At 43.1% G+C, this 18,973-nt stretch overlaps 2 protein-coding genes across 2 annotated transcripts; both read left to right on the top strand.

The window, feature by feature from the left end:
* The first annotated feature begins 412 nt into the window (after nt 1–412).
* Nucleotides 413–6,020, top strand: noto (notochord homeobox). The gene is made up of 5 exons (XM_072365838.1): nt 413–770; nt 873–1,060; nt 1,146–1,347; nt 2,462–2,542; nt 5,860–6,020. Exons 1-5 carry the CDS (start codon nt 413–415, stop codon nt 6,018–6,020), a joined length of 990 nt encoding a protein of 329 aa, XP_072221939.1.
* A 6,939-nt stretch (nt 6,021–12,959) lies between these two features.
* Nucleotides 12,960–16,457, top strand: emx1 (empty spiracles homeobox 1). Its single transcript, XM_072365431.1, has 3 exons — nt 12,960–13,435; nt 14,934–15,118; nt 15,999–16,457. Exons 1-3 carry the CDS (start codon nt 13,087–13,089, stop codon nt 16,164–16,166), a joined length of 702 nt encoding a protein of 233 aa, XP_072221532.1. The 5' UTR covers nt 12,960–13,086; the 3' UTR covers nt 16,167–16,457.
* The last annotated feature ends 2,516 nt before the right edge of the window (nt 16,458–18,973 follow it).

Raw genomic sequence — 18,973 nt, 5'->3', positions numbered from 1 at the left:
TCGGCCAGTCAGGACTTAAAAGGCTCCAAATAAGATGATTTAGTAACATCAAGGCTTTCCCAGCGGTAATGATTACATTTGGACTTAAGATCCATGCAAGAATTTGTTGCCCAGTAAATCTCTCGGGTTCCCAGCCCCCAGCGCTCTTCAAAAGCCTTTTTATTCAAAGGGTTAGGATGTTTGACAATCCCAGCTTGTACAACTCCACCAATTAATTGGATACGTTGTCGGGATGTTGGTCTCTCTCATCTGCTACTTAGAAAGACAAAGGATCGATGGGGGGGCTCTTCACACCTCCTTGTGGGGCTGAGTATAAATTGGGCCTCTCCGCACAGGGGCAGCATTCATCTCCCTGTAGAGCTTGGAGCGACATCTACTTTTACACAAAAGCCTTCAAGATCGAGTTTTAAATATGCAGGTTCCGAACAGAGCTGTGGGAAATTATGGATACTCTGTGCGTAATTACGCACCAGCAGCGCTGTACCCACTGAACAACGGAGGACAGTGCGCTTCGCCGAAGCCCTCCAGCGGGAAATCTTTCACTATCGAGGCTTTACTTGCCAAACCGGAGGACACAACCAGCGGTCGGGCGAGTCCGATTCAGCACCAACCAGCAGCGCCGTTTCTGCCTCTGCCGATACCACCAGCACCATACCTCTACTCACCAAACGTGATGCACTCCCCCGTCCACACCCAGCCTGGATATTCCGTCTACTGCTGCCCGCCCTTCACCTACCAGGCATCATGTCGTGGAGCAATTTACGCACAAGGTAAATGTGGATGATGAGCAGAGCGTGACAGGTAGCTAAATGAGACCTGTTGATGTGGCAGTTGGATTAAAGGTGTCCTCTCCTCTCTTCTCCTCTTTGCAGCTACTATGTCCAAAGTCAGCGCAGGGCTGCATTCGTTCAAAACTAAAGGTGGAAAGTCGAAACGGATGCGCACCAGCTTCACCAGCGAGCAGCTGTCCCGGCTGGAGAAGGAGTTTGCACGGCAGCAGTACATGGTCGGCTCAGAGAGGTTCCTCTTGGCATCTGCTCTGCAGCTCACAGAAGCTCAGGTGAGAAGTTATTAGTGAAGAATTTAGTGAAGAAAAATAAAGATCCGGCGAGTAGTATTTCTAACGTGTTGTTTTCTGTCTCCAGGTCAAAGTGTGGTTCCAGAACCGGCGCATCAAGTGGCGCAAACAGAGTCTGGAACAGCAGCAGGCCAAACTGGCCAAGCTGGGCCTGGCCGCTCCTCCGAAAAGTCCCGGATCTCAAGGCCATGGAGATGAAGGCGATGAGGATGAGGAGTTCTCCGAATCAGATGTAGATATCGACGTGTCCGACGACTCCGCGGACCACAGTTAACCAAACTGGACTTTTGACAAAAAAAAAAAGACTCTACTAGTGTACATACTGCTGAGAAAGGAGACTGCTGTCTCCAACTATGCATATTTAATAGATTTATAGTTATATATTTAATTTTTTACATGTATTACTTGTTGTCAGGTTAACTTCATGTATTGGTTTATATCTGACATATTCATAAACATATTTTATGACATTAATGGCACCCTGGTCGTGATCTTTCCTCTCTGTTCAGAAGTTAAAGGTGCACAATCTGTTTGATAGCAGCTGAACGGTTAACACACATACTAATCAGCTCGTGTCCTACATGGACCACAGAATTCTGTCATAACAGTTCTGATGTTGAAACGCTTCGTCCGTGTGGGTTAAAGGAGGCGGAGCTCAAGCAGGAACATGTGGTATCATGTGTGTTGCTCCTCCAATCAGGTACATTCACACAACTTTAAAAGTTTATTTTTTTCCCTCTTTCACCTCTTGTATTTTTCCACATTGTTCCAGGAGCTTTAATTAAGAACATATAAAGCACATGTTTAAATGTAAGAGGCATGGATTCCGTTTGATGAATTTAGCTCTAAGTTTGAGGGATATATCACTGTAAAATTGAGCTAAACTGAGATCAGTTTGTCAGTGCAAACCCAAATTGAGACGTGATGGGATTCCACAACCCTCAAAATTACTGAACATTTGCAGAAATACAGCCCATCTGTGACCAATCACTCCCTTCAGTTTGTCACTTCACCACTGTGCCCCTCTGATCTTTTCTTATTGTTCCTCTCGTATCACTCTGTGCACAGTGTGAAGATGATGGAGACATTTCCTCCCAAGGTTTGATCTCACGTAAAAGTCTGGGACAGATTCGGGTTCCCCCCTGTTTTAAGCTAAGCAAATAAATAAGCAGCTCAGGGATTAGCTGGGATATCTGTAACCCAGGGTGGTTGGGGTCACTGTGTCTCGGAGCAAGGGAGCTGGGTCTAGCTGTTTTAATCTGTTTAAATGGTCTCTACACTTTTTCTCGCTGCTTCCCAGTGGACGGGGGCTCCAACATGCCCACCCACCGCCGGCAGGTGTCCCCTCTCTGCTCTATTGAAACTAGACATCTCTCCTTCCAGGCGGAAAGGGAATCATGCTGTCCACTGAAGTCTGCCTGGCAGACACGAGGGATAAAACAGGAGAGAGGACAGTGTGTGGATGTGGGAGCTAATTGGGGTGGCCAACCTGAAACTGGTGTCTTATTGAGAACTCAGACATATTGAACAAAGATGGCTGACGACATCCATCTGTGAAATCTTAAAGCTATGTGATTAAACATGTTTTGTCCAGAAATGTGTGCTCACAAAGATTTAGCCCCCATAGAAAGTACTTTTAACAGGAGGTAAATGCTTAAAGATGCTTTTCTGTCCTGTAGGTTTGAAATCTTTCTGCTTAAACATATTCACCCACTAAACAAAGTAAAAAAGTTACCTCTACAACTGGTGGAAAACGGAATCACACTGAACAGCTCAACTACTCCAGGTGGCTGACACACATAGCAGCAGTTATTTAGAGGGCACTTTAGACATGTTTTATATGTTATACAAATGGCACATTATATAGCCTTAAAACAGACTAACGAGACAGACTACTCAGGTTAGTTTGCTGTTAGGATCAGCATCCATGAGAACTGTGGATTTCAAGTTGAACTGTGAAGAACACACAGCGACATGGATGTATGAAGGAAAAAAATTCCCAGGGGGTCTGAGGGAAGGCACATTTTCAATTAAGTAGATGCCATTTCCTGTATTCTAATGCATTTTAACATCATATTAGCACCAGATAATCCAAACTGGTTCTGTGAGATATAGTTCTGGCTTAAAGATCAACAAAGGGTCCAACATAAAAGTCATTGCAACAGTAATGTGTCATAGTACTTCTTGGTCCTAATAGTCTTCTGGAGTTTAATGTATTTTCTTCACCCAAGAGGGCTCTGTGATCAAATCCCACAAGGAACAATACACATTTAAACTATTTATTTGACAACTCAAAAGAAATAAACTATGATGAACGACGACGACTAGTCTCAAGTCTTTGTGCTCATATGTGACAAGTAGAACTACAGTAAAATTCTTCGTTTGGCCTACTGTTTGTCAATGTCAATTACCTTGTTCTGTTGAATTGGGACGAACTACTTAGTTTTAGGTTTTCCCACAAAAAAATTGTTAGGCCCAGGGACAAGTACATTTTAACGGTGGCCAGTGGACCGGTGTCGGCAGAGTGAGAGCAGCATTATAAGATAGGGCCCGATAGTTTCTGTGTTGACAGGGTCACAGATAGAATTGAGGAACTGAGAATTAAAAAAAAAAAAAAAACTACAACACAGATTCCACAGGGGAGTCCACATGAAGCCAAATTCCAAAAGCTGGCTGGAGAATTTAAAATATGGCCACACAATGCATTGATATAAATGTCATTTACTCAACATGCATTTTTTTAAAAATCAACAATTCAAGAAGAGTCTTATAGAGAATCAGACAATGCGCATTCTTGAATGCTGTGTTTTCAACAGCAGCAAAAGAAAATGAATTCAAATAAAACAATATCAAAGCTTAAGCCATAGCTGTTGAAAAGGTCTGAGACACATTTACTGCTCCGTGGAATAAATTGCAGCTCATTCATGTCTCTTAAATTAGCTAGCCTAAATGTATCTAGCCTTCTCAAAATTCAGGAAATCTGCTTTGCACAGATGACTGCATTATCTATTTTTATTGCAGTGTTTCATAATATACACTAAAGCTACATTCACAGTTTATAATATTCACCCAGCTCTGTTCTACCTAGCTGATCATCACACTGGTCTGTCTCTCCCTCTCAACTAGCTAGCCTACTCAATAACATTAGCCTACTAACAAGACTTCCTGTCCTTAACTTGCAAGCTGAAGTTTAAAAGGCATTTTCAAGAAAGCATTTTTAAAAATTTTCCCAGATGCTTACCTCAGCAGGAAGTCAACTTAAACCTGGCGGAAACCCTGATATGCAATGCTAACCCAGCTTTTAACTTACTTGCTAGCTTTGAAAAGCTATTTCCACAAGAAGTAGTGCGGTAGCTCCTCCTTAAACATGAAACAGGCATCTCTACCTAATAATAGAATTTAGAAGAGGGCATTGGAGGGTTTTTTCCACCCAAGAGAGCAATTCAGTGTATTTTGCCAACCAGGAGGGCTCTTTAGCACGCATTTTTGTCTCCCAATAGGACATTTTAGCGAGTGTTTGCTCCCAAGAGGACACTTTAGCACGCGTTTTGGCTTCCAAGAGGGCCCTTTAGCACGCGTTTTGGCTCCCGAGAGGGCACTTGAGGGCAGTTTAGCACACGTTTTGGCTCCCAAGGGGGCAGTTTAGCACACGTTTTGGCTACCAAGAGGACACTTCAGCACACGTTTTGGCTCCCAAGAGGACACTTTAGGGCAGGTTAGCACGCGTTTAGGCTCCCAAGAGGGCACTTTAGCACGCGTTTTGGCTCCCAAGAGGCTACTTTAACGCACATTCTGGTTCCCAAGAGCACACTTTAGCATGTGTTTTTCAACAATTGGGACACAAACGGGGGCGACCGCCCCGAAATACGATACTTTCTAGTTCTTCTTACATTGTCAGCTAATTATCCCATGGTTAAGCTGCTATAGGCTTAGACTGCTGGGGGACCTCATCTGTCACACCTTTCCTCACTTTGCTCTCTTTTTCTCCCTGTTTAATTTCTCAATTGATTTTATGTACATGTGACATTATTGTGGTTATTAACTTGTGTTTCCCTGTTCCAACAGGTATCCTTTGAATGCTGTTACAGTGTTTTTCCCCCCTCTTTTCTGTCTTCTCAAAACCCAGCTGGTCGAGGCGGATGGCCACCCTTCCTGAGTCTGGTTCTGCCAGAGGTTTCTTCCTGGTTCTGGTTCTGCCAGAGGTTTATTCCTGTTGAAAGGGAGTCGTTCCTTTCCACAGTCGCCTCAGGCTCAGGACGGGAGATTGGACTGAAGACAAATTTCGGTGCAATCTGTTGGTTTCCTTAGCTAGGATATTGTTTTTTGAATTGGCTCTATATGAATGAATTGGATTATTTTGAAATTAATTAATTGGATTTCATTGGATTATGATTACAATGAATTGAATTCCAATTGGCTTGAATTGGACTATATTATTTAAGTGCCTTGAGATGACAATTGTTGTAATTTGGCGCTTTATAAATAAAACTGAATTGAATTATATCCCATTGTTCAAACTGTAGCAAAGAAACAAGAACACTGCAGGGTTGAGTGCAGCAGTGATGCTGCAGTAAGCAGAGGACAGTTGGCAAAGTTAATAAACGGCAACAGCGTAGATCTCCTCCTCTGTCTCTGGTCCGCCGCCGCCCAGCTCAGCCTGATTATGACTGGAGCACAGCTGAAGGAGCAGAATTTGTGTAAAAGCCCCAGAGAGCTCTTTCTGATGTAATCAGGCTGGAATGGCTCTCAGAGTTGCCCCCTTCCCTCTCTTCTCTCTACAGCCCGACGTAATCCCATTGAGGGACAGAAAGAAGCAGCCAGAGGCCTGGGAAAACCAAGAGCGTCCTGGGGAGGGGAGGTGGGGGTCACCGAGCTCATCATCTCAATTAGCACAGGGCACCTTAACGGCTGGAAACACGCCGGCGCTGGCTGTGTTACTTAAGATTCTCTGCAGGGTCTGAAGGGAAGCGTCTTATGAGAGGCAACTGTTATGTCTTCGTATGGGATAAGAGTTTAAATATTTAGTTAACTTAGTCAAGAATTAACGAGCAAATTTGGTAGTTTCTTTATTAGAGGAGACGGTGTTGGTTTCAGTTTCCAAATGTGAGGATTTGGATTGGGTTGGAAACCTTTGAAGCGCTGAAACGTTCTACAGTGTTGCTAAAGTACTTGCTGCCTTCAGGACAAAATCTTTTCCAGCGACATTCGTGCACTTTTCAACACGATAGTAAAAATCCACATACTGTACATGGTCCAACTGCAGGGTCGAGGAGGAGGCGGTGACGGGCGCTGGACCGGCCTGTCCCCAGCAAAGAAAAACGCACTCAATTGGACACTTTTAGATGCGTTTGCAGGAAAAAAAAAGGGACTGAAAAACACCTGAATAACTCATCGTGGTATTCTTGAGAGAGCACAACACTTCCTTCTTCATCCATCAGGCTTTGTGTTTCTGTACAAGTTTCACTAAAGTTATAATCAATTTGTGCGTTTATCAACTAAACTTAGGATCCGCTTTGGTAGAATAATGTCTCGTTTTATCAAGAACGTTCAGTTTTTCCAATTTCTTTGTTGACTTTCTTTACTTTGTTCTCTCTGAGGTTTGCTTCCTGGTTGAGGATGGCACTCTCATAAACTTGTGCACTTGAATGCCCCACAAGGTGCTGGCAGTGTGGACCATACCAAGTGGAAGGTTGGGGAGGGGGAAAGAAAATAATGTTCATAAACAAAAATGATAATTAATTAGTTTTTTTACCATTCTTTATAAAAGCAGCATCACTCTTAAGGTTTTGTACACTTACTGTTTGTATTTTGGTGTTACTGAGTGAAAGGTTGAAGCTAAACTAACTTTTAACTTTCAAGTTTAACCTGGATGTATTTAAAGCTTAATCAAAGCGTTTTAATTGTGAATGATCCTGATCTTCAATGTTTAATATTTAACCCCAACAGTCTTCTGTGTCAGAGCTTCTTAAGTGTTGTAAGAAGGAATGACCACATTCCAAAGTAGTAAAAGCTTTACTGTCACAGCTTTATAAAAAATTATGTTGCAGGCCTTAAATACAAACACGGATGTGAAATATTACATCAAATGAAAATGATGAGAAAAAACATGAAACATGATGGGTTCAAACTGCTTGCAAAGAACCAGAGTCAAAGTAAATGGAAGATACACAGTTTTTCTTGTTTGTTTGTTTGTTTTCCTGATAAAACAGAATCATCAGTCATGTTGTGTTGATCATTTAATCATTTTGAAGTATATGATGCGTCCTTGAACTAGTCTGCTGTTGTCTCAAATGGAGCTTTTAGCCATTGGTGGTCATATATGATTGAGATGAGTCCCCACCCGACACACACGCACACACAAATCAGATTGTAATGCAGCTCTGAGGTGTGAAAGTTCTCATGGAGAGCCATAGTTCACTTCATTTGACCAACGCGCCTTTTAAGGCAGGCGATTGCTCAGGGGAAGAGAGGGGAAAAATCCCACTTTGCATTTTATTTGCAGAGGTGAGGGCCACTCTACTCCATCTAATAGTCATTAGCTTTCATTACAAGCGTTTGAAGTAGGAGCTGCTCTTTGTCTGGCCGTGAAAGGGCTGCGATGGAGACGCACAATGACTTCTGACACGGGCACAGACAAGACGAGCTCCCCTCGAGTGAAGCACCCTTGGAGAAGGGAGCTGCGCTGATACATGGAGAGAGAACATTAGAGGCAGGTTAAAGGCCAAATAGCCCAAACAGCAGAACGAACTAAACCCGTGTTCAACTTTTACGCACACAATCACCATACAGTGATCTTTAGATAAGGAAAATAATCTGAACATTTCTTTGTAGTAGCCTATCTAAAATGGCCGATCCCCGGTTTTTAACAGCTGCCCAACAAACGACTCAAAATGCTGGACATTTCCCGACTATTAAACGCATATATTTCTTCCCCAGGCCGTGTCAAAAGGGGAATGTTTGTTTATTAGAAGGAGGCAGCCGGTGGAGGCTCTGCGCTCAGGTGGCGAAACGGCCCACTTCTCGTGCGGGTGGCACAAACGCAGCGATGTGCTACTTTTCCCATATCGTTATAATGGGGTGAAAATTTTCAAGTATCTAAGTGGGATAGATTAGCTGAACACACAACGCTAATGTGAAACAAAACGGCCAATTAGGTTATTAATGAACGCAGGTGGCGTGGAGGTAACGGTGCTGTGAGCCGCCTCTGATTTCATCTGACGGCTTTGATCAGACTCCGAGGGGCAAGCAGGGTGTGCCGGTGATTTATCACATAGAACCACATGCTCAAGATTTATCACAACAGCAGGAAATCAAAGGTATGACATATATCTTCTTCTCGTGTTTGATAATGGAGCCTTTATTCAAGCATAGATTGGTCAAAGTGCATCAGTGACCTGATCAGTAATAACGGACTAAGATGTAGTTAAAAGGTCGTTTGGATCACAAACCTTATGAAATTGGGAGGTTTGTCCAAAATGCAATAAAACTTAAATCTGTAACTTGAATTCGAACCTTTGTTGAACAGAAAAAAGTCCCCAAAAATAAAAGATTATTTTAAGCGTCCTCACTGACCTCACTTTAGAGAATCTGATGCCAGCAACACACTCAAAAAAGACAGTTGAGGCGGTGGCAAAGAAAGAACCCAAGTTATACTGTTGTGGAAGATTCTACAATGGTGAGGGTGTCAGGGTTGGGTATAAAACGAGCATCCAAAGAATTTCTTGTCTTTCCAAGCCAGAATAGGTCACGACTCGTCACTGTGTCAAACCTGTGGCACTTATCATTCTGAACATCAGAGGAAGGGCCAAGGTGGTTTGCATATGGGTGAAGTTCCCACTGATGCAGAGGCATGTAGAATTTTTGGAGAGAGATTAAGAAATTGTCAGGGTCCAGCAGGATGATGTTCACACTCATTTACATGACTCATACATGACTTACAGTGTAGCTTCACACACACAGGGTGTGTGTTTGACTGGCCACGCATGCAGTCCAGATCTGACTCCTATTAAAAATTTGGATCATCACTGAGAGGACAGCAAAGAAATGATGTATTCAGCAAGAATGGACACAGATTCCTCTCATTAACTGTCCAACAAATACGTTTCCTAAAATGATCAAAAAATTGTAATTAAAAGGAAAAGAGGATGTAACAAAATGATAAACCTCTATACCAACTTTTTGTTGTGTTTTACTGAAACCAAAGTCTGGATTTGTCCAACTTTTTTTTACACAAGACTATTAAACAACGTTTCAAACAACTGAAAAATTTTCTTCCATCATAAGGAAAAACCATCTGACTTTTCTGAAAACAGTGTCCAGCACTTTTTTTTGGTGATTAGCATCACCAAAAAAAAGAAGATAATTAGTGTCCTCCTTTTCCGATTTATTTCTTCCCATACACAGTTGGGGCCCTTCCTGGACCTGGAGCCAATGAGATCACGGCTTCCTTTTGTCACCCCAGATACTGTATAGCTATGGTCACTTCTTCAGGAAACTTAAAAAGTGCTGTCCTACGTCACCACTGGATGGCAGCATCTGCACAGGAGACAACTTTCCAGGGCAGAGAGTAGGTTCAGCTGGCTCAGTCAGCATGTTGCACTACTGCCTTCTCTGGCTGCATTCTTTTTTTTTTTTTTTTTTAAATAGATGGACAGTAAATCCAAGTAAAAAATCGGGTGATGTGGTGGAATTCAGGAGCAGCAATGACCATAATTCAAGGTAAACAAAAGAATTGTGCTAAAATAAATAAATAAATAAATGGGCCGGACTCAGTGAATAATTCCCAATAATCCTATACAGACCAGTGAGCAGTGCTGGCCAACATGTCATCGGGGTCATCAGGTGGGAACCTCCTTTCATCAGTGTTTCGTCTAGTTGGGCCCACAACACCTCCAGGAGGCTAGACAGTGATCACTGGCGTCCCAGAGACACTCCCCTAATGCCAGCCATCACTGCTCCTCACACCACAACAACCATCTTTTTTCTTTTTCCACAACCACAAGCTACCCCAGCCTCTCACCAACTGCACACCAGTCATATAGGGATACAAATAATCAACAGTGCAAGTAAGACCATAGTGCCACAGTGAAATGACAAACAGGTCTTGTTTAGGACAGGAACGATATTAAACCAATTAAACATAATTCACTATTAAAGGCCATTCAGAGGACCGACACTGGAGGGCAGCACTGACACTCACGGCGATCGCCATTTTGGATCCGTTTGCCGAGACCTTCGCGGAAACCCTTAGTAGATGAGCATTTAGGAGCGCTGCTCCGTACTGACAGTACGCAGCGGTTGATGTGAATTCTGCGGTGACTTGGGACAATTGTGTGGCTGAACAGTTCGATTTGACCAGAGCAGACTCCAAACATGTTCATCGTGAAATTAAAACTCATTTTGGGTGTTGTGACTCTTTGTATTTGTCCCAAAATAATAATAACAATAAAATACTGACACAACCTGAGCAGGAAAAAAAATCAAAGAAACAATATAATCACGTTTTTCTAAGCAGTTATTATTATCAATTAATGTACCAAAAAACCTTGTGACAACACATTTGCAATTCTGTTCTAATTCTGTTATTTTAGAAGGCCGTTTGGTGGGTCAGCACACATCAGTGATTACAGCGTTAATTTTGAGGTGAAAACGAGACTTAATGTGCTTTTATGACGGGTTGGGGGGGGTAGAAAATAGAAATCTTTTTCAGTTTATCTCAGCAGTATCAAACTAAGCTACGCAGAGACGTAAAGTTGCTTTTGGAGAGCAGCCTGGGCGGAGTGGTCCTCCTCCACAGCCTCAGGGGAAAGTCAACAGCAGGTACGGAACAAGGGGTAGACTGCCTCGCCTGTTCTGTTTTGTTGTTTTTTAGGTGAAGCGGAGCGATCTGATCATCTATTAACCAGCAGCGATCGGGGTCAACGCGTAAAGGCCCGCAGGGTTTCATCATTAAACTCACCGGCATTCTCAGCCGGCTCGGTCAACCCACAAGTTCCTGCTGCTGCGAGTTGAAGCGAAAAGGACGCTGAGAAGCCGCGTGAATGACTCACCTCTCCCTTTGACCTATTCCCGAGCTGATATGTGCAGTCCCTCATGTTATTTATGCAGCATTGAAATAAAAATAGGGAGGGAGGGAGAGAAAGAGCGAGAGACTGAAGAATCAGGGGTGCCAAACCGGCTTCCCAGTGCAGCCTTTAGGCCTTTAAATGCAACGTGTTTGACCAGTGAACAAAATCCTTTATAAGCGCCTTCAGTTCGTTTGAGTTATGCAACGAGGAAAAAAAAACATTAAAAGGACAACTAGAAATTCACCTTGAGGCCAAGCAGGTCCCAGGACTGCAGCACATACAGTAAATGCTGCGGCCGTCTTTAGGAGCCTTTAGCTCTAAACGCCTAATCAACAACTTGTTTTACCTTATAATATCCATCGGTAATGATTTTCTAATGCAGCCTCCAAGCAAACGAGCGCATTAAGAGGGCAATTATTAACCTGGTTAGCGCCGGGGGAGCAGCTCCAAATGACTTTCCTCACAGGGGACAAACTCACTGACAGGCGAACACATCCAGAACGCACTGGCGTCCCAGCAAAGGCCCAGAAACTCTGCCACTGCCCGTTGTTTTGGAACTGTCAAGGAGCTTATTTCTAAGGCCCGACCACGGGTGGGTTTTGGTTTATCCACAAACCTTATTACCACCCTAGTCTTGTAGGATTTTCCCTTCTTTCTTCCCCCAAATTCGAAGCACTCTTGACTGAAAGTGAAGTTGAAAAGTGAAAAGTTCCTGCTACATTGTTGGCTTAAATCTTGCGTAGAATGCAGCTACCTTCTTGTAAGCGGAACAATACCACATTTTGGACATTTGCACGCATAATGTCACGTGGAGACATAAGCAATTTAAGATTTCAAAAGTCTCGAAAATGTCGAAGCTTTTTATTATTTATTTTGTGGCCCAGAAAGTTAATTTTCTGTTTTTTTTTCTTTGATACTTTATTATGAAGCTGCAACATTTTGCGCTGTAAACCAACTATTTCATGTTCCAGTGTGATGCTGCGCTTCAAACACTGAATCCAACAGCAACGTCGTTATTTTCCATCTTTAATAGTGAGGCTAGTTTGTTGCAAAGGAAAGCTAATCTGAAAAAAGAATAGTCTTCTCCAACAAAAAAAAGTATATATATATACATTAAATGCACAAAAATAGCTACAAATGGAAGGAGAAACATGCTCTAATTCGTTTATGCGTCAAAATGAGCAACTGGTTTCCAGAATAGAATGATGAACACCAAACTGGGAGAATCGTGGCTGAAAAAAATAGAGAAAAGTTTTCTCCCTGTGTGTCAGGAAGGTGAAAGCTTGTAATGTTGCTGCGTTCTTTGCAGTATTTCATTCATATATTTCCGCAGAGCTCAGAAAAGAAATCAGCTAAACTTACCAAACTGTCTCACTGATTCGGGCTTCAAATACTGACACCACAGGAATATTCTAAATATAATCTGCACTGGCGCAGCCTCCGCTACCCTCCCCCCCCCGGCTGTTTTCCTTAAGATGAACGAGATATTAAATGTAAATGCGAATCATCGCGGCCCATTAATTGGTGCGCGCATGTTTTCTCAGCACGTCCCTGTAACTAAGCCGCCTGGTCTCGTGTGATCTGTGAAGCAGGTACTCGAAGAGACCAATTGGCAGCAGCTGTGGTCCAATCAGCTCCCTTCCTGGGTTAGCGTTGCGCCTCCTGGAAGGTTGGAGGCGCTCCTCATGGTGAGCACTTGTGCACAGAAACCCTCTGGGAGCGCACAGACTCTGCGGATCGGGTCGACTTTCAACATTGAGTATTTTGGGGGCAGCAGCATCTTCATCGGGCAAGCTGGTGTAGGTGACTCCCCCGTCAGTCGCCAACATCCGACCATTTTTGGTCCTGATGCACCTCTGAGTGGGGTTTACATTTTCCAGCAAGAGGACGGGGAAAAAAAGACTCTTAACTTTCTTTAGGTTTTTAAATTTCCACCCAGAGATGATGTTTTCGTCCGCAGGCAAACGCTGCTTCACGATAGAGTCTCTGGTCGCCAAAGAGAGCCCCCTGACAAACGAGGACCCCATCCGCCCGACGGCTCTGAGCTACTCCAACCCGACGACGGATGTCTTAATGAACAGTTACCAGAACCCCGCGGGCAGATCTCTCTACCAGAGCCCGGACCTTGTGTTCCCGGAGACGGTTAATCACCCATCTCTCACCGTGGCTCCGCACCAGCTCGGAGGCTCCCACCTACAGCATCCGCACTTCTTCGGGACGCAGCACCGAGACCCGCTCAACTTCTACCCATGGGTCTTACGAAACAGGTTCTTTGGGCACAGATTTCAAGGTAGGCTCCACGATGCACTATAAAGTTTGGCCTGCTATCGCGGTGTGTGGTGTCGTAGCGCACTCAAATTAAACCCAAACAGACACACAAAGTGGATGTTGGTGCAGAAAGTTCATGCTAAAGATTTGTGACAGTTCATCTTTGCGTAAAGAGAACTTCCAAGTGTGCGTGCGGTTTTTATATAAAAAACAACAATATATTAATGTGGAAGAAATATTAAAACGAGAACAGTTAGAAATAAAATTGCCGGCAGAGACAGCTTAAGAGCCCATCAGTTTCCAGCCGCCGCTGCTGTCACATTTCCACTCTCAGTCTACTGCCGGAAAACCACAGCAGGAACAGATAAACAATCATTTATTTTCTTTCTCTTCTCTCCTTCTCCTGTAAAACTCGCCCTACAGGAAACATCCAATTCACGTCATTTAATTAAAATAATACTGCACACGTGCCGCATTTTTTTGTCATAGCAGAACACAAAGGAATCCAAAACGATGCAGATGTTGCAGCGACGCAGACCATAACAACCAAGATTTATGGTGGCTTATTCTTCTGCATGTCGGCTCTTCTGTATGTGTAACGCATTTCTGAAGGTTCTAACAGAAACGGCTTTTTAAAAAAATTATAATTAAGACAGAATGTTGCGGATTCATGGAAAACTTTAACAAAAATGGGCCTAAAACTAATCATAGATTAATAAAAAGGCAGCGCAATGTGTGTTTTAATAAGTACAATGAATGGTGAATTAAATGGAATTGACGAAAGAATCAAACTGGTTTAAATCATATAGCATTTTTTTTAAAAAAGAAAAGAAAAAGAAACACCTCAAATGGAGAAATCCATCCCAAATGTAACGTTCCCGAATCCCACTTGAAGCGGAAACGTGACTGGAGTATTTTCATCCCACATTTTACACATTTCCGCAAGAACTATTGTAAAAAACAAAACAAAAAAATATTTAAAAAAATTATCTTATTTACGCGAACAACAAAACTCTCTATTAAATAATTTGAGTTTATTCATCTGCTCTGCCTGCCTGAACATTCATTTATTTCTCTATGTACACACACATTATATACATATATATAGACAATTATTTTAATTTCGTTTTTCTTTTTTCTTTTCATTTTCTCTATTTTACCACTGACGGTGCCCATAAATCAAAATCTGTAAAATCAACAAGAATTCAACTTAAAGCAAAAAGAAAAGGAGGAGAATAAAACATATACTGTCAAAAGAACTGATATCAAATCCAAATAAATAACGATCACACACACATACACACACTTCAGAATCAGAATCAGAAGAGAAGCCAAACACAAACCTAAAATCTAACGACGTCCCCTGCCTCTCTGAGTCGCGTTCACGTGTTCCTAACATCGCTCTGCCGGTTTCAGCCTTGGATGTAAAGATTAAAAAAAAAAAAAAAGAATTGTACAACCTTATACAATTCCGAGTCTGATAATTGTGTCTGGAGAGTAACGCTGAGGTCTCGTGTCAGGTAATGACGTGTCCCAGGACAGCCTGCTCCTGCACGGCCCTTTCGCCAGAAAACCCAAACGCATCCGGACGGCCTTCTCCCCCTCTCAGCTCCTGCGCCTGGAGAGAGCCTTCGAGAAGAACCACTACGTCGTCGGAGCCGAGAGGAAGCAACTGGCGAACAGCCTGAGTTTATCTGAAACACAGGCAAGTTGCGGAGGTTTCACTTGTTTTCATAATTTAAGTCATCAAAAATGAGTCGAAGTCAAAATTAAGCAGACAACAAAAGCAGACGTTTTGGCTGTATAGTTTAAGAAGCGTCATCAAAGTATCTCAGATGTGCTAAATTCATGCTTAGGCCTACTCTACAATAAAGGAGGGTAAATATTATTGACGCTAAAGACTAATGAGTCCACACCATCTGGGTGTCAATTAGGTGTAATAGCTATTATAAGGAGATATATTCTGAGTCAGTGGTTTGATAAATGAGGCTCTCGGGTTTAAGAGGGCTCGCAACTAAGCCGCAGTGACTGATGCTGCTGGTAAAAAACAACTTTTAGCGTCCAACCAGATGGAAGAGCAAGAAAGGTAAATGTCCCAGCAATGAAAGTGAAGAGAAGGGCCAAATGTTGCATCCGTCCTCCTATACTTGAGTGAAGGACGGTGACATGAGTGCGAGTAGATGTGTTGCTATTTAAAAAATGCATCCTGGAAATGTTACTCAGCTGAGCTCATATTCCGGGGTCACATAAGCCACTCGGAAGCCTGTTTAGTTGCAACTTTCTCCGCAACTGAGTGTCATGCTCGGTCAAGAGCGGAAATAAAGAGCTGTAAATAGAGAGTAAACTGGAGCTGCATTTTCCCCGTTTTTCTTCAGCTGATAAATAAAAAAGATGGTTGTTTCTAAAGCCAAGTGTTCGTTTCTGCCCGAGGGACTCCAAACAAAACCCAAAGCTGGTCGGTTACAGTGATGTGGGGGGGAAATGAGCAAATAAAAGAATCCAAACCGTAATTTCATTACACGACTAAATGGAGATTTGTGCCCGTTCATACCCTGAAGTCACGGACTGAGCTTCTCTCTCCCCAGGTGAAGGTGTGGTTCCAGAACAGGAGGACCAAGTACAAGCGACAGAAGCTGGAGGAGGAGGGTCCGGAGAGCCAGCAGAAGAAGAAGGGAAACCACCACATCAACAGATGGCGCATCGCCACCAAGCAGGCCAGCTCCGAGGACATCGACGTGACCTCGGAGGACTAAAAACCTCACGCGATGCTGCTGCCCGAAACCCCGCGTCCCCTTTCTGACGCGTCACAGGACCAACACTATTTATTATGTGATATTATTAAGTGTAATTAGACACGTTAGAGGAAGACTGGAGGACGAAATACGTGATCACTACACATGTTGTCATCGAGGTGCCGCGCTCAGTGACATGGACAGAAACGTGTAACATCCATCCTGAATGTCTGTGGATGAGGGGAGATCCTTGCGACTTCTCATGATCTTTGGTTTTTGTGACGGCCAGAGATGAAGGGAAACAATGCCAGCCTCGACCATAGTGATCTGGTTTTTTTGTTTCTTAAACTGTACATAAGGCCAGTAAAGAAGGTTGTTTCTGAAAGAAGGCATTTGTTTCATCAAAGTTTTTTTTAACGCTTGCTTAAGTCATTAACACCTATTTGTTTACCCCCACCCGCTCTGCCACCTGTTCACCATCTTAATTCAAATCTCTTCTTAATAATTAGACGTTGACTCGCACTTTCAATCCACCCGGTGGGTACGAGTGTGACCGGGCGGGAAAACAAAACAGGAAACGTGTCGAGGATCCCAATTTGTCACTCTGCATGATTTTGATGTCGTGACTTGAAAAGCCATTGAAGCGCTTTGTTATAGCTCCCGATGAAGATTTTTCCCCCGTGAGGCGACTCCAGGACTGATGGGAAAGCTGCAGAGGCTGCTTCTGCTATGCCACATTCGTCAGTGTGGTGTTTGAATGGCGTCTCCATTTGTCCACAGGTTTCAGTAGGCACTGTGTGTAGAATAAAACATATATGAGAACACCCTTTTCAAGCGGGATGTGTAATTACAAAGAGATGGTTTAGAAATAAAAGAAAAAGTTATTTCTCAGACGCGGTGTTTTTGTGTAATCCAGGTGCGCAGTGTGCAGCGGCAGAGCTCACCTGTTAGGAAGTAATCTCTAGCTGAAAGTGTGTGTGCATGTGTGTGTGTCTGCGCAGATTAGTGTGACACATGTTGCTCCAGTGTTTGGTTGGGGAAATTCTGCAGAGGTGAAGCGGAACACAAAGTGGTGAACGGGATGCGACGCAGAGGAAACAGGTGAGGATGGAGGATTTTCTGTTTTCAGTTTGTTTTGCTTTGGGAGCTGAAACATGACCGTCTAATTGACAACTAAAGGACAATTTGGGATCAATTAAGAAGATTACAAAAAAATGCTGCATGAAGGTAAAACGTACAACCCCAGAAAAGCTGAATTTTTCAGTATTTGCTGACCAACTTCATTCTCTTTAGAAATTTTAAAGGAATCTGGAATTTGATGCCAGTGACATACTAAAGTTGGGATGGTGGCAAAGAAAGACAGAAACAATGATAGAATCTAAAAGTAACAGTCAGTAGTTGAACTTGTGACAGGTGAGGGTGTCAGGACTGGGTATAAAAGGACTTTGTATCAAACTATGTAAGATAATAGATGAAAATATTCCCAAATGCAAAACCGCAAAGTACTTTCAACATTTACAGTGTGTGATATTGTGAGAGTCTTGGGAAATAAGAGAGTGCAAAGGCCGGGACGGAACCCACAGCTGGATGAATGGGACTTGGAAGGCCTCAGGTGGCGCTGCATAGCAACCATCATGTCATCAGGATCAGTACAGGCACATGGGTTCGGGAGTGTCCTGGAAAACAGTTTTCACTAAAGACGCAGCCAGAAACCATGACACAAGCAGGAAGCCATATATCAACACTGTGACCAAGAGTTCTCTGGGCACCATCTCATCACAGAGGGACAGGAAGACGACAGAGACGTGTTCTGCAGTCAGATGAGTCTATGTTTTAGCTGCTTTTAGGGAAAAACTAGATGCCTGTTTCTAAATGCCAAAGATGAGAAAGAGCATCCAGGCTGTTATCAGGTTTGTGATGGTGTGGGGGAGCATCATACGTATGACTTCCATATGTGTGAAGGCACCATGGATGAGGAGGCGCATGTTGAAACTGTGAACAACCATGAGGGCATGGTAGCATATTAGGGTCGAGTTTTTTCAGCAAGACAATGTCAGACTTCATTCTGCGTGACTAAAACAGTGTGTGTGCTTGACTGAGCTTCCTGCAGTCCAGATCAGTTTCTTATTGAAAATGCATGGAGCGCCACGTAGAGTAGAGTCAGCAATAATTAGCATCCTCAGTTCCCAAAATATCAAAAGGAGTAATTAAAAGGAAGAGGGATATAACACAACGGTGAAAATGCTTCCATCCCAACTTTATCCTGTGTGTTTTTGCCATTAAATTAAAGATGCTGGTTGGTATCTCTTTTTTTTATAAATGCAATAAGGTTGGCCAGTGAACACTCTGAGAGTCATCTCTTTTGGGCTTTCTATTTAATAAAGGTTCAAATAAATGAACAAAAAAGCATTGATTTTATTAAGAAAGACTCCCATCTTTTTCTGGAAATGGGGTTCGTGTCTATAAACCTCTAAACAAAATACTGCGTGTCGACAATGTTGCAGGACAGCTGCACAGGTGTCAGGTGTGTTTCCTACCGGCTGGTATTTCCTCTGAATTCCAGAAGTAAACAGAAGTAATTCCTATCCAGAAGGTGTGTTTTTAAAAAAAGAGAAAGTAGTTACTATAGTGCAGTGGCTCTTTCACCAACTACTTCAGTAATCACCTGTCAGAAGAGACGGAAGGAACCTCTGCCTCATGACCCCGAGGCTTCACAGAAAAGCCCTGACGTCTGACCCTGATGTCTTGTTTTGTAAGCTAAGAGGCAGGGAGACAGGGGAGAAAAGAGGGAAGATGTAGGAGTAAAATGCACAGCGGTAGCCTCCCCT

This window comes from Leuresthes tenuis, unplaced genomic scaffold (assembly GCF_036924035.1).
Source record: "Leuresthes tenuis unplaced genomic scaffold, fLeuTen1.0.hap1 SCAF_15, whole genome shotgun sequence".
Taxonomy (NCBI): Eukaryota; Metazoa; Chordata; class Actinopteri; order Atheriniformes; family Atherinopsidae; genus Leuresthes; species Leuresthes tenuis.
This window is presented reverse-complemented; position numbering and strand designations above follow the sequence as displayed.

Bases quoted from the DNA above. Each gene is read 5' to 3' on its own strand.
- noto (XM_072365838.1), top strand. From the start codon at position 413: ATGCAGGTTCCGAACAGAGCTGTGGGAAATTATGGATACTCTGTGCGT. The intron at 771-872 runs GTAAATGTGGAT...TCCTCTTTGCAG, and splicing joins TGGAGCAATTTACGCACAAG to CTACTATGTCCAAAGTCAGC. The intron at 1,348-2,461 runs GTTAACCAAACT...CTCTCCTTCCAG, and splicing joins CGACGACTCCGCGGACCACA to GCGGAAAGGGAATCATGCTG.
- emx1 (XM_072365431.1), top strand. From the start codon at position 13,087: ATGATGTTTTCGTCCGCAGGCAAACGCTGCTTCACGATAGAGTCTCTG. The intron at 13,436-14,933 runs GTAGGCTCCACG...GTCTCGTGTCAG, and splicing joins CTTTGGGCACAGATTTCAAG to GTAATGACGTGTCCCAGGAC. The intron at 15,119-15,998 runs GCAAGTTGCGGA...CTCTCTCCCCAG, and splicing joins TGAGTTTATCTGAAACACAG to GTGAAGGTGTGGTTCCAGAA.